General features: G+C 41.7%; 1 protein-coding gene across 1 annotated transcript in view; it reads left to right on the top strand.

Moving 5' to 3' along the window:
* LAMA2 (laminin subunit alpha 2) overlaps positions 1 to 15,802 on the top strand; it is a 901,593-nt gene extending 885,791 nt beyond the window's left edge. The window contains exons 63-65 of the mRNA XM_088452064.1: positions 10,810 to 10,940; positions 13,040 to 13,262; positions 15,321 to 15,802. Of these exons, the coding sequence (XP_088308190.1) occupies positions 10,810 to 10,940; positions 13,040 to 13,262; positions 15,321 to 15,472 (506 nt within the window). The 3' untranslated portion in view covers positions 15,473 to 15,802. The remainder of the gene's footprint in view (positions 1 to 10,809; positions 10,941 to 13,039; positions 13,263 to 15,320) is intronic.
* Positions 15,803 to 16,089: the final 287 nt, after the last annotated feature.

Here is a 16,089-nt window from a genome sequence, read left to right as displayed (position 1 = left end):
TCTCTCGTCCACCCTTATGTTGTACATTAAAAAGAACAAGAATCATTTAAGCTTAGTAACGCTTGGTGTGGGAGTCACGTGGTGTGCGCCGAGTGTTGTGACGTCATCTCCAGCGCCCGGATTCAGCGGGAACGGTGACGTCGATCACGCTGTGCTAATGGCACGGATTGGACACTGGGTGATTGGTGATGGGATATTTAAGGTATGTTGTTTGTACGTTATGCATTTTTCTTAAGACAGTTATAAAGAACTGAAACTTTATCGTTTGGCTCACCTCTGTGTACTTCTATATTGGTCCGTGAGTGCCGCACCTCTTGGTCTGTATATATATATATATATATATACATACACACGTGTGAATATATGTAAAAGGGAAGAACCTCCCTTTATATGAGTCAGCCAGAGACCACTCTCGGATGCTTGTGGTGGTTATTTGCTCAGGAGGTGGTGGTGGTCCCTATATGCCTCCCCCGCAGTGATCAGGTCATACAGAGCTCTAGGTCCTACCTGGTGTTTGGTAGTTGACTAGAGAGCTTAGTGTGTATGTACATGTGGATATGTGTATATAGATGTATATATCCGTGTGCATTGCATGTGACTTATGAAATCTGCTGGGCTATGCTGCCTTGTCAGCATAACCTATCACTGCTGTTTCTCCTCATGTAACCCTCTACAAAGATGTATGAAATATAGTGGGTGTGAAACGATGGTCACGTTGATACTCAGACGTTGGATAACTTTTGTTTTGTCCAAAGAAACGGTAAGACAGGTGGCTGGAGCCCCTGGGCTGGTGTCATGTATGACCTGTAGCAGCAGCCCCCTAGGGTTATGCCCTCTATGTTCCATCATGGATGGACATGTGTGCTGGTCGAGGCAGGGCATCATCTTCAGTAGCCGTTCAAAAATCACTACAAGCTGCTAGGTCTATGCAGCCAAGACCAGACGGTGTAGGCCCCTCATGCAGGCCAGGCCACAGAGAAGGGTGATGGGGGTGTCCTCACAGGATTTAATACAGGTGGGATGTTGTGGTCACTGTTCTAAAGAGTCACCACAGTAGTCAAATCTACCAGATCATGGACCAGGTTTCGGACAGGTTGGCGGCTCCTACGCCTGCCCTGATAATGGGGTACCTTTAGCAGCTGCAACCTACCATGTTTAGGCCCCCTATGCATCTGTCCTGGAGTGACATATGTGCTCACTCGGGTCAGAATGTGACTTCGTCCTCAGCAGCTTTTCAGCAACTACGGCAAGCAGCTAGGCCAGTACAGCCAAAGAAATCAGAAGGCGGTCGGTCTCACGCTCCATCCAGCTCTCAGATTCTGATACATCTTCTGGTGTTTAGGGGGATACATGGGTCTCCTCCCAAGAGTCACTCTCTCAAGAGAGGAGGACCGTCTTCCAATAGTATGTCTCCTCCCTGATCAGAGGGGTCAAAGCTGTGTTTGTGGAGCCGGTATAAGAAAAGGCTCCAGTATTGTAATGCCAGAAAGTTGTGAAAGCTCAATTTCCCAAATCTGAGCACCTGATCAGAACTTGAGGAAGTATGGAGCTCTCCGGACAGGAAAATCCATATTACCAGAAAGGTTGAGGCCTTATATCCCTTTCCAGTACCATCGGTATTCGCCTTTAATGGTTCCACTGATGAGAGACTTCAAGCCGGTCTCAAGACAGTCTTTCTCTGTCAGGAGCTTTTATTTGCCTGGCCATGGTATGGCCGGGGTTCCAAATAAAAGCACAGATGATCTGTCTCTTGCCAGTAGAGCGACTATCCATCGAAGACTGTCGCAACAAAGGTCATCCGTTCTGGATCTGGATGATATCAGTTCCACGGGTGGGGAGCAGAGAAAGGTCGACGCACATTTTCAAGAAAAATGGAGGACAACAGAAAGCAGTCTCTCCATAAAACATCCTGGAACTAAGGATAGTATTCAGGAGCACTTGTTCAAGCTCAGGAAATGCTAAAGGGGCAGGCCGGTCTAGGTACAATCTAACAACACCACCGCAGTAGATTGCCTCATCCATCAGGGAGGAACAGGGAGCTAGGCTACTATGGCGGAAGTGGCAGACATTCTGTTTTGGCAGAATGTCATTTTCCAGCAAGATCGGCTGTGTTCATACCAGGAGTCCTCAATTTGGAAGTGGACTTCCTAAGCTAGCAGGATATACGCACCAGAGAGTGTGGGGTCTTCATCCACAGGTATTTCAGAGCCTTGTGGATGGATGGGGTCTTCCAGAGGTAGACCTCATGGCCTTGAGTCACAACCACAGGGTACCCAGGTACGGGCAGAACCAGGGATCCTGCAGCAGAGTTTGTGGACGCTCTGGCAGTAGAGTGGAACTTCAGACTGGCGTATTTGCATCACCTGCTATCCCTTCTTCCAAGGGATAACAGGAGAGTGCAACAATAATACTGATAGCCCCTGCTTGGCCCTGACACCATTGGTTCACCAACATGCAGAGTCTCTCCATAGACACTCCGTGGCCTCCTCTGCTAAGGTTGGACCTGTTAATACAGGGTCCCTTCCTGTATCCAGACCTTCCTCATCTATCTTGGACAGCATGGTTCTACAGACCTCCGTCTTAAAGGTAAAGCATTGCTGTAATTCAGAGGACAAGAAACCTCTCTGGCTGCATTTATTACAAAACTTGGCACTCATATGTTCAGCGGGGTGAACTGAGAAAATGTGACCCTGGGGTGGTTAGGGTCTCTTGAGTGTGTTCTTTTCGTCAGACTGGTTTAGACCGGGGTCTCCATCTGGCCACCCTGAGAGTTCAGGCTCCTGCACTTTCAGTTGGTTTAGCGAAGGATCGCCCCATGGCCTGATGTTAGAACACTTTTTTTCAGGGTGTTGTGAGGGTCAGCCTCCCTTTGTCCCCCCGATAGCCAGTGCGGTCTGACATTGGTTTTCAGGCTCCTTTATTCGAACTCCTGAAATCAGTAGACCTAACGTGGTTGACAGCAAAGACAGTTTCTCCTGGCTATCGCTTCGGCCATAGGGTCTCTAATCTGGCAGCACTTTCCTTCCACTTCCCTGTTTAATAATGAATTGGGATAGAGCGGTACTTAGTACTAGGGCGGGATACCTTCTAAAAGGGGTATCCTGATTCCATATAAATGAAGAAATTGTGGTCCCAGCTTTCAGACTACAAGCCTCTTGGTAGGTGAGGTTTCCATTGGATATTGTCCGTGCGCTGCATATTCATGTGGATTGCACCAACAGCATGATGAAGTCTGGTTCCCTTTTTGTACTGTATGGCTGTCATAAGCGTGGATGGCCAGCTGATAAGCAGACGCTGGACAGATGGATTTGTATGACAGTTTCTCAGGCATACACACAGGATTGTCTGGTGGTGCCGGATTCAGTAAGGTACATCCACAGGGTCAGTGGGACCTTCGTGGGTGGCTTGCTGGGGCGCCTCTGCTGAATAGTTGTACAGGGCAGCCACATGGTCTTCCGTCCATATTTTTGTCAAGTTCTGTGCATTTGACACTTTTTCCTCTCAGGATGCCTCCTTTGGGCGCAGGATTCTCCTCTCTACTGAGACACAGGAGCGTTCCCGCCTGTGGTTTTGGGTATCTCTATAATTTCCTTTCTCTATGAGAGACTGGTCTAGAGAGCATGGGTTCTTCTTTCTTGTCTTTTTTTCTTCGCCTGCTTGAGCTTGGTAATGAACTGGCTACCTTGGGCCAAAGGCGGGGTATATGAAGGAGGGACCCGATGCATCCTGGGAGCAGAGAGCTCATTTGTTTAACTGTTTGGTGACCGGGATTCATACCAACATATTGGCTGTGGACCCCATGGACCTCGAAGAAAAAGAGTTAACGAAGGTATGTTATACCATAACTCTTATTTTAAGTTGGTGTTTGTTGGACTGTAGAATATATGAATAGATAGGGAGTTTAACAAGTTACTAATAAGCTGTACGGAAACAGTGGTCATCTTCCTCAATGTTGATAATGAGCCTAATTCAGAGATGTACACAAACTTGATATGGTTGCCGACTGGCACATGCGCAGGATCTATACTGAGCATGTGCCAATCAGTGTCTGCGATGACGGTTGTAGTGCCCTCTAAATCACAGCATTAGAGGGGTCAGTCTGCATTTAAAATTGGATACAGGAGTACCTCCTAATAAGTAGGTTGATGATGAAGGTGATGGCAATGAATGTTCCATGAGATATCTATCCATGGTGCTGGTAGCTGATGATGGACAAAATTTTCCTGCTTTTGATGAAAGCTCAAATTAACTCACTGCAAATTATGTAATGGGAAGGAAGTGACTAGATGGTTAATGCCCCTACCTTTGCTTACTTTGGCATGACAAAGGCTACAGATCTCTTGACAAATGTATGGTTTGGGGTAAATGTATTTTTACACATGCAAGATGTGGATTTTTCTGTCTTTGGTTAGGCATGACAATGAGGTGCTACCAGTGGTGGCTGCCTTACTTGAACATGAGCAATATCATCCTCATTATCTTCTTCAAATACATTACATTCATCCTCATCATCGCCATTATCTTAAGATCTACAATTATCCCCCCATTCTGTTGCACATTAGAAACTTCCTAAGTAGCATTCTCAATTTTTATGTCTAAATCATCACCATTACTACTGTTACTCACATTTCCAAATGGTAGAAAGATTCTGGAAGGAGACTGCACTATAATTATAGTATCAGAGTCGGAAATGTCAGATTCATGCATATAGCTCATAGGAAAACTTAGACTCTCCTCAGTATTCTGTGAAAACCCATTTTGTTTTTTAGCCTCAATGTTTTTTTCAGTCACTGATGTGGTTGTTTTGGAGGTTACACACCTACACTCAAAAAACGAGAGTTGAAGTGATCATACATCCTCTGTGGCTTTCCATGCACCCTCTTCTCACTCTATATAAAATTTTATAACATGTGAGAGCAGTAGCAAGACCACTACTAGCAAAAATTGTCTGAGCCTTTCCTTGACAATGAGGGTGCTGAATATTAAGGGCATGATTTAGCAGCATACGCAATTGCAACTATGCAGCTTGAGTACTCACTGCGTGCAACGAGACTTGCAGTTTCTGTCGCTGGTCAGACCTGGTGAAAATGCTGAATGATGGGCCGATGTTGCCAATGTGTATGCAGGAGTGTGAGGATGCTGGCTGAGCTATGGCAGGCATTAGCATATTTTCACTGCCGCGTTCCATACGAAATCGCAGCTGTGTACGCAATAGCGATCCTTACTGAATCAGGCCCTAAATTAGCTGTTGTCTTTTTTTTAACAAATCATCAGTAACTTTACATTTTAATACTTAAATCATGTTTTTTTGAGATTGTCAAACTGGTTTATGAACAACCTTTCTTAAGCTGGCCACACACTAGACCAACTTACATCCAACCAGCCAACTTGTTGATTGGTTGGAATGAAAATCTGGTAATGTATGGGAGTAAGTGATGATCAGCAATTTGCTCCTAAATGCAAGAAAACAGATAAAAATGGTAGTCAGACAAGTTTGTTAAATGTTTGATCTAAACAATTTTTTCAAACAACATTTTTGGTCCATTTTCCGGCATTTGGGAGCAAATTGCTGATTGTCATTTGCTTTCATACCTTACCAGATTTTCATTCCAACCAATCAAGAAGTTGGCTGGTTGGACAGATAATCTTTCGATGTGTGGCCAGTTTTACACTTTCTTTTCTTCCCACATTACATTTTTCACTAATAGAGAACTACTACTGCTAATTAGAGATGTGCGGTTTCCTTAAAACCGAATACACCCAAACTTTGGGTTTCCGAGTCAAACAGAGTCCTGGCTCAGATCACTTTTGGGGATCTGAGTAGAACTGAGTCCCGGATCAGGGTCTGCTGTAAGTTCAGAACTCGATTTAAAAACCGAATCTCAGGTTCTGGATTGCGTGTAAACATGGAGGAGGGATGGGAGTTGCTGCAAATTATTCACACAGCTTCTTGTGTTTTTGCCACATGCTATCAGAGATCTGATACTGTCCCACACAAAACCCTACACATTTTTAAATTAAGAGAGGGGAGAGGAGAAGTGTGCTCTGAATCAAGCAGTAGCCTGTTTTTCTTGTTTTTTTTTTTTTTTTTCCATCAATACATTTTAATTGTGAATAATCAGAAAAAATTGGGGTATAGAAAAATGAGAAGGGGGCATAGAGGGCAAAAGGAAAAACAATAACAATAAAAAAATATAAGGTAGTAACAGGACATCCATAAGTATCTAACAGTTATTTACAATACCAAAGTATGGCAAATTCTTGTTTGTTTTTTAACTTTTGCTATGTAGCTTATGTTAAAATCAATGCACTTGCTGTAACACAAATATATCTTTGCCTAGCTTTTATATCAGGATATGATGGAAGGAACCAAGTCTTGACCCGGTTTGTCCGGATTCCTCAAAAGTTGGTTTTGTTAAAATTCTCTGAATTCAAACTGCTCATATCCACTATATACAGTATAGTAGTCATTAACATTTGTTGTAATTAAGTCAGCAATTCTCCAGCCTAGCACACCAGCGGTAAATGCAGGATTTCTATAGGGGATTTCCAAATGCTTTATTCTGTAAAAAAAAAAAAAAATAACAAAAACTTAATGCAGACCTGCATCTCCCAAGTATCAAGGATGTGGACTATTTATTCTGCCTGCTATTACTGGTGGTGGGGGGCAGACACAGGACAACCATTGTGGAGCTGAACTCTGCAAGCCTTTTCAATCAGGTAGTTATATCAAACCAACCCTTTCTGGTTATCCATACCTTCCCTAATAATAGTACTGACTAGAGATGTGCACTGACCCTCATGTTTTGGTTTTGGATCTGGATTGGTTTTGCCAACCTCCATGTATTGTGTTTTGGTTTTGGATCTGGATTTTTTCTTAAATCATAAATAAACATAACAGCTAAAATCACATAAAATGGGCCTTTTTTGTTCCTACAGTATTAATAAACTCAATAACATTTATTTCCACTCATTTCCAGTCAATTTTGACCACCTCACAGCTCACAATATTGATTTTTTTATCTAGTTTAGGCCCAAAATTTGCACCAAGATAGCTGGCTGACTAAGCTAAGCTGCAGCAGTGGACGGCACACACACATGGCAGTTCAAATTCAAACATGGCACATAAGGAAACACTTTTATTATTCAAGAGATGCCTGAGGGAGTTGGAGTATGTATGTAGTTTAAGGCAGGGCAAGGACAGGAAGGATTGATTGGTAGCAAATAGGGATGTGCAGGCTCGGATAGGTTCGAGTTTGCACGCCAAGTTCAGATTTTTCCCTCCAAAAAACGTGACTCGGAAAGAGACAAAACGTCATCTTGCATGGACAAACATCATCATTCCTGGACAAAAGTTCAGGAATGATGATGTTTGTCCATGCAAGATGATACAATTGCCTTAAATAAACCTTTGCAAACCTTCAGTTCTGTAAAGGAATTCCCAAACTGTACAGGGACATTAAAAAATTTCAATTTAAGGTTAAGTTTTACATTGTGTCTGGAGATAATTTAGTAAGCAGAAAAAGAGCTCCACCACAAGCAGCAGATGACTAAACTCACACACAAAGGATTAATAGATATAGATACAACACCAGATCAGATGTTTACCTTGGAGGATCTGTCTGATTCATCATGGTGCCCCCAAGACCAAGATTGTGCAAATTCTACCAAAAGAGAGACTGACACTATGGCTAAACATAAGAGTCACCTTCTGGATGTGAATTGTCTCATTTGCATGGGAAAAACCCAACCCTCAGATGAGATGGATCTCATCCAGTGGACAGTATTGAAATCACCATTAAAAAGTCACAATGGAAGACTACAGTGTGGAGAATCTTTCTTCGCAGTCAGAAGAGGCCTCGGAGAACATGAAAAAAGATGCTATAGGTGCTGAGCTTCAAAGGATTTCTCCATCATGTTCTGCAGTGTGGAGGTTTCATTCACATGTTTTCTATAAAGTAGTTCAAAGTTACAGCCTTCAAAGTGTCTCGCTATAACACCCACCTTTGCCAGGAATTACCAAAGATTATCACAAGCAAAGGATTCATCTGTCCAGAATGTATCTGGGAATTCATGGATCATATCTGGCCTGAATGCACTAAGACATCCATTGATTCTGTGTTCTGTAGCCGAGTTTATTCCTACCTGAATCGCAAACTGAAATACGGTACAGTGAGCACAGACAACATGGTGGCCTTTGTTATTTCTCTGCCTGCATGACAACCAAAACCTCCCAGACTACACCCACTGGGGGGACCAGGTCTTGATAATGACCATCCCCATCTGTTGCTAGGCCTTCTTCTTCCAAACAATCCATCCTGGACTTCCTGTCCAAAAAGGGTGAGCAGGGTACAGAAAGAGGAGCTAGATGTCCCCGATGACATTTTTTTTTCATCTATAATAGATGATGTGGAGAGAGAAGAGCTTCAGATGTTGGAACAGGGGCTCCCACCTAATTTGCTTCCCTCCAGAGAACAGAGCTCTGTTCCTCAGGAAGTATCTATGCCTGAGCTGATAGGTAGTCTTTGTCTGTTGGTAAACACCCTTCAGGAGATGGTAACCCAAAATAACAACAACTAATAATGTGTCCACTAATAAGTAACCAGCAACATATCCCATATGGCCAACTCATAACATAACACCCAGTTTGCAGCCTCCTCTTCCTTATGACACCAGTCATGAATCCAGTTGCCATGGTTGATCAATCAGTCATATGTGGTCCACCCAATTTTTGGCCTTCTACATTCTAACATCATAATAACACACTATAACACACTAGACTTATAATCTTTGCTTTTGTTTACATTTTTGAATAGAAAAGTTTTAGAATTTAGGATGTCCACTCTATATAGGTTTGTAAATAAATATAGGCTTTAGTTTTTTAGAGCGAATAACTTTATAAGCTGTTAGGATAACATTTCTGCAATGTTAAAGTTTAAAAAAAAAAAAAACAACTTTTTGGTAACCCAATAACACACAAAAAAAGTTTTCATTGTAATATTCATGCAGCCCCTTGACAGACAGCAGCACAGCACCCCTGCACAGCTACGCCAATGACTGGTGTGGATAACACACACACAAGAACTATTGTTTATATTTTGGGCAGCAGCCCTATGACAGACAGGAGCACAGCACACCTCCGCAGCTACACCGATGACAGTGACAGCCAAGTATGGCTGACATGCACACAAAAACATTGTTTATTTATTATTTTGGGCAGCAGCCCCTCGACAGACAGGAGCACAGCACCCCTGCGCAGCGAAACTGATGACAGTGACAGCCAGGTGTGGCTGACACTGTGACACGCTCACAAATAAACTTGTTTTTTTATTTTTGGCCAGCAGCCCCTCGACAGACAGCAGCACAGCACCCCTGCACACCTACGCCGATGACAGATGTGGCTAACATGCCACACAAAAAAAAATGTTTATTTTATTTTTTTAACACTGGGGTGAACCCCTGAAAAGAGGCAGCAGCCCCTTAACAGACAGCAGCACAGCACCCGTGCTCTGATGACAAGTGTGGCTAACACTAATTTTTATTTTTTTTTCACACTGGGGGTGGGTGAAGAACACCCCTGAAGGACAGAGCACCCCCTAGACAACACAGCACTACAGTCAGCCAGTCCCTATGGACAGGACAAGTACAACAGCCAGCCCCTAAAGACAGGACAATGACAGCCAGCCAGCCCCTATGGACAGGACAATGACAGCCAGCCAGCCCCTATGGACAGGACAACGACAGCAAGCCAGCCCCTATGGACACGACAACAGCCAGCCAGCCACTCTATAGAAGGCAACAACCAGCCAGCCCCTCTATAGAAGACAACAGCCAGCCCTTATGGACAAAAGTAGCCAGCCCCTAACACAACATCACAGCACAGCTCCCAGCTCCCTCCCTCTTCACTCTCCACAGCCGTAATGAAAAATGGTGGTGAATCTCGGGACCTTTATAGAATCCAAAACCCGTGAGAATCCGACAGTGGGATGATGATGTTTTGACTTGTTGTCAGATCTGAGACAGGTGGGAAAACCCAAGCCGACTCGTATCTGCCTCGGATCCCCATAATTCGGGTGGGTTCGGTTCTCAGGGAACCAAACCCGCCCATCTCTAGTACTGACATCAGACTACATCCCTAAGTAAAGGAGCCATAATTATAGCTGTGGATTAGTAAGGTAAATCTTCGACTGCAACTACTCTCTTTGGAGTTGGAGTCAAAGGTTTGGCTTACCGACTCAGCCGGGGTCATTAGTCTGCATCTGAAGACGCAGACCCTGGCCACACCACTTCCATAAAACAGGGACAACACTCCCCATTTCCGGAAACACAGGAAAACCATGCTTTCGCTCTGCCCCAAAAGGCTGCAACATGTCAATCATGCTGCGGCTTGGAGATACAGCATGCAAGGATGCAGGACCCATTCTGCATATGTGCAGAACGGTTCCGATACATGCGCAGACCCCCAACAATCGGAGATGTATGCAAACCATCGGGCCCTAAGTGCGCTCCTGCATGCTAGACAAATGGCTAAACTTCTGATGGCATTTTGACTTCAACAGAATTTGGATGTTGTAAAGTAGACCCGGATACAAAAGGGGTTAGTTTGATTTAGCAGGTAGTGAGAAACATTGTACCTCCACCATTACAGTTTTTCTACAGAAATGAGAAAAGCTTCTCTGTCATGTTACTCAAGCTGCTATGGTTTGTTTTTGCAATTACCATTGCAATAATAAATACATTATTGTTAATTGTTCTTCAGCATTTGTGTATGTATTTATACATTTTTTTAAATATATATTCTACTTTCAGTTGGAGCTTTTAAAGTAGGCACAGATCTGATAATAGAACTGGCGTTTCGCACAACAAAGACCAATGGTGTTCTTCTTGGAATCAGTGGAAAAAAGATGGATGGACTAGGCATTGAACTTGTGGATGGTAAAGTAAGTGTTTGAAATTCTTTTTTTCCACACTTTAACCTGCAAAAACTTCCATGCTTAAAATTTAGAAAAGCTTTAGTTTGAAAATGATATTCCATATATAACAAATTTATGTAAAGTGAGTGAAAATGCTGTGTATTAAATTATAGTTCATTCAACATAACGGGGAATTCATTAAGGGGAATTATTACTCAGTGACTGAGGTAAAAGGCAGTAGAAATGTTTATAAGTACAGTAATATATATATTCAGAAGACACAGTTATGGGCTCATGCTGAGTTGGACATACTGTAGGGTTACCACCTTTTACTTTCAGATTCCCGGATAGAGGGCGAATGTCCAATGCTGCAGTAGAATAGCTTAAAACTTTTTTATTATCACATTTTTCAGTCATTTTCTTACCACTCAAACAAAGACAGAAAAATTGATTTATGGCAGGAAATTCGCAGTTATACCCATTACTTATTCATTTTAGCCCAGCGCTATATTCACTGTCTGAAATGGTATACAGATTGAAGGTGGCACAGTACCAGAATAGAAATAGCATCAGAGTGTTAGTATGATTTAAGAGTTGCTGTCCTCTCCTCTGCCCCCTACCTCTGACACTATTATATTTATACTAGCTCTAATAACAAAAATTAAACACAATTGATTTACATGAAACAATACTAGCACTATTCAGTGAACATATATCTCAGAAAGTGAGATATAACCATAGTGGCTTGTTTATCCATTCCTAAGCATGGTACTTTAGTATTTCATATTTGTGGGAGGTAATGTACCATATTTGTATGAGCATATATCGTTTTAATGCCAAGCAGTGATGGGGACATGATGTGTAGTACATGATTACATCCCAAATATTATCTACATGTATACAAACATATATTAAAAATATATATTGACTCTAGACAGTCTTTTTGATTACCGCACAGTATATTACCAGACAGATGGTAACTGTAGTTGGACATGTTCTAAAAAAAAAAAAAATAAGCTCTAAAAGGACACATATAGAGGCATATTCAATAGCGTGCGAGAATAGCAAAACACCCGCGTGTTTTTTTTAAAGCACGCGCTGGGACGTTTTTATTCTCGCACCTCCTGAGCAAGCGTGATTTTTCCAAAAATCGATGATTTTAGGTAAAATCATCGGGGCTTGCTCTGATACCCCCGTGGCACCCCCTCTGAGGGCTAATTAAGCAATTGGAAGTATCCAATTAGCTTAATTAGTTCTTAATTACTTACCTTCGGCAGCGCTGTCTTCTTCATCCTGCGTCAGGAGTCGACTCTTCTGCAGCAGGGGTATGTGAGTGTGTGTGGTGTTTGTGAGTGTGTATGAGTGTGTGTCCCGGTGTCAGTGTGCCCCCGTAATTGGCGCTGGGAGAACTACATCTCCCAGCAGCCCTTGCCCCACCCACCAGCCCCCTAGAGCCTCCCAGGAGCCCCTGGGACTCTCAGTAGCCCCCTCTCCAGTAAGAAGAGAGAGGAGAAGCTACCGGGAGCCGTGGAGACCACCGGGGACCCCCTGCCAGGTAAGTGATTTGTTTTATTTTATTTACGCGGGGCATGGTTTTCAGTGATGAAAACCCCGCGTCCACTGTTTTTTTTAATTGAATCCCGCGGGTATCGGGAGCACGCATACCCACGGGATTCCAAAATTGGGCACGAGGGGCGCAAGGTTTTAGCCGCGCTAAACCTCACGCCCAATTGAATATACCCCATAATAGCATATTTATGATGATATGCTGAGTCTTAGGCACATCATAATGCATCCAAATCTGACCCGTAGCATAATATATTATATTATATATAATATTTTCTTTCTCCAGTTTTGCTCTATTGCTTAGTGCTTTTGCAGAATCTAGTAAACAAACAAGTACAAAACATTAAAAATATCACCATTGTACAAATAAAATTAAACATATTTGTGTGATTTATTGCTCATAAACATGTCAATGGTGCAAAATACATGAAATGGAAGTCATGTCATTCTCATTATAACTAGACATTACAAATCTGAAAAAATATATAGCTCCTTTACTTAGGATATATTTTTGGATAACATCTTTCAGGCAGTATTTTGATATTTTGCCTTTCCCAAAGCTTCTCTTCCATGCAGACAATGGAGCCGGCCGTTTCACAGCAGTTTATGAGCCAGAGCTGCCAGGTAGCTTGTGTGATGGCCGGTGGCACAAAGTAGTGGCAAATAAAATAAAGCACCGCTTGGAGATGATTGTTGATGACAGTAAAGTAGAAGCTAGAAGTCCAAACTCTGCATCCACATCTGCAGACACTAATGATCCAGTCTTTGTAGGAGGATATCCTGGTGAGTACACTTTAGCTGCTAGAGGATTCAAGCCAGAAGATCAGTTGTTTACAGCTGATGTTTGAAATAGGGATGCCTTGAAAGAACCTCTTTTGCACAATAAACAACTGAGTAGACAGTAGACCAAGAAATGTGGGGGAAGGAGTTTTCAATGAAACTGATGGAATAATGCTTTTTATACAACAAATATTTTGAATCTGTCACATTTTTTAATGCATCATTTTACTACTACTAATAATAGAGCACATCATTTTATGTGACTCATGAGCAGTCAGCCAAAGAATTGGGCCACCATGCTAACTGCGATCCTCACTTTGCAAAACGAGGTAAAAACTGCGTGAAGCCGCCCTAATTGGCCTTGCGCGAGAGGCAATAATACACTGTTTCCGCATTTCTCGCGGAAACAGTGTGTTCCCACGTGCGAGAGCCGATTTAACGGTGCGGGGAAAAAGCTATTTTATTGAATAGCTTAACTCCGCGCCGCGGGACTTTCACGCCTTAATTACTCATGGGAGAAGTCCCGCGGGTAATTGGATATGCCCCTTAGAAGGAGAGATCTAATACAGTGGCTGACTGTAATGCTTTAAATTAGGTAGGAGAGAACTGGTAAAACATTTCTAAGTATAGCAACTGGAAAAGAAGAGAATTTAGAGATTGATGTACCAAAAACCTATACACAGATCATGTCAGACATAAGCTTAATCCAAGTTCTCTCTGTGACAGAGGCGCATCAATCATAAAACTCCTAGGTGATCATGTGATCACACAAAAAACAAGCTTTTAGGAAACAAGATGACCACAATTCAAAGTACCTGCCTGGTCACACTAAAGTTGCAAAGTGATCAAAATACAAACACTATACTACTTGCACCCTCTTGTAAAGGAGGCAAATTACCTTTATCATGAGGTTTCTCCGAAAATTGCCAGTGAAAGTCCCATAATCTGGAAAGTCTCGTTAGCGGCTTAGCATGTACGGCTCAAATCCACATATCACATAATTAAGGCCTGGACAACCTATGACTCTCCATGTGGTGTGAAACTTCAATTCCCAACATCATCTATAAGCTATTTGCTAAATTTTGACCTTGCTAAATTTTGTAAACTTTACATAAATGTTTTTCCAACTTACATAAATATTGGACTGATCTTCAGTTCACCAAAAATTCAAATGATGTTTGGTTATCTACTTTAATTAATTCTATTAGCCACATATTTGTACACAAATAATACATTTATGATCAATTGAATCTTTTCATTCAAAAATGTAGTATTGGCATACATTTTTTTTCATGGGTTTGGAACTGCTCCCTTTCCAAACTACAGGATTTATGATCTAGAGGTTTGGGGGGATATAACAGAAAAGGGTGGCTCATGCATGCAGTTTAGGGAACTGCTGCCATGAAAAAATGTAAGTCTATTTCCCCAATCATGGCTCCTAAAAAGATGAGGACCCCTCATTTGAAAGAGGGAGGTCTCCTCTTTCAAATGAGGTACATCCAGAAAAGATAATATCTGGTGAGTAGTGAGATCATTAGACATTAAACCCTGCACTACAGAAATATCATGATGTCCAGGGATCATGGAAGATTTGCCCAAAACTGGAATCCAATAGTTAAGGTACATAAACAAAGCAAATATGACTTCTCAAGCTCTCAGGTATACTAGGGATAGTAGTCTGCCCTGTTGTTTTTGAAAGGTTTAATAATATGACTATAACATTTGCATGAGATTCTTATTTACATGTTAACAAGAGGGAATGACCATTACATACATTCAGTTTATTTTAAGAATTAATAATAATAATAATAATAATATTATTATTATTATTATTATTATTATTATTATTATTATTATTATTATTTTAAATCATCATAATAATAAGTTTTGGATTTTTTTATTGTTTTATTTTTTATTTTATGTTTGACTCCTTTACTTCTGATGTCAGATACACTATATTTCTATATATGTGCTTATTTCATTTTTCCATTTTGTACATAAAAATGAATGAACATAACCGATTTAGGATTTGTTAATCTGTTCTTTATCTCTCTTTTACAGAAGGTGTAAAACAATTTGGCCTGACCACTAATGTGAGCTTTAAAGGATGTGTTAGAGATCTCAAAATTGCCAAAGGCTCAGCTAAAGCACAAGAGATCAACTTCAGCAAGTCACTGGAGATAAAGGGAGTGCAGCCATTATCCTGCCCTTGATCTAACTGATGTCATTGTGACCAATAACAGAACCATGTTTTGAAGTGCGTGTGTCTATGCATGGTAAAACCATGCAAATGTCAAAGGGTGCTATATCCTGTATGTTCAATATAATTTTAAAACATATTTTCCCATATGTTAAATAAAAAGAGCATTTCTATAATCAGAAGAAGTGTACCAATCATTTGTATAGAAAAATTTACCTGTTAGAGTTGAGAACAAGGACTTGAAGATGATATGGAAGTGAAGAATTAAACAGAAAAATGTTGCACTATAGTCTATAATGTGGCTGCAATGGGCTTGGCAAAGTGATTGTACAATGAAGTGTTATTCTCAGGATCTCACTTCTCTCTCTTCTCTCTCTATATACATTAGGCATGTGCAGGCTCGGATAGGTTCGAATTTTCCCGCCAAGTTCGAATTTTTCCCACCAAAAATCGGGTCTCAGAAAGAGACAAAACGTCATCTTTCATGGACAAACATCATCTTTCCTGGACAAAAGTCCATGGAAGATGATGTTTGTCCATGAAAGATGGCCTTTTGCCTCTTTCTGAGACCCGATTTTTGGCGGGAAAAATACGAACTTGGCGGGAAAATTTGAACCTATCCGAGCCTGC

Source organism: Taudactylus pleione, unplaced genomic scaffold (genome assembly GCF_031769625.1).
Source record: "Taudactylus pleione unplaced genomic scaffold, aTauple2 ptg000006l, whole genome shotgun sequence".
Taxonomy (NCBI): domain Eukaryota; kingdom Metazoa; phylum Chordata; class Amphibia; order Anura; family Myobatrachidae; genus Taudactylus; species Taudactylus pleione.
This window is presented reverse-complemented; position numbering and strand designations above follow the sequence as displayed.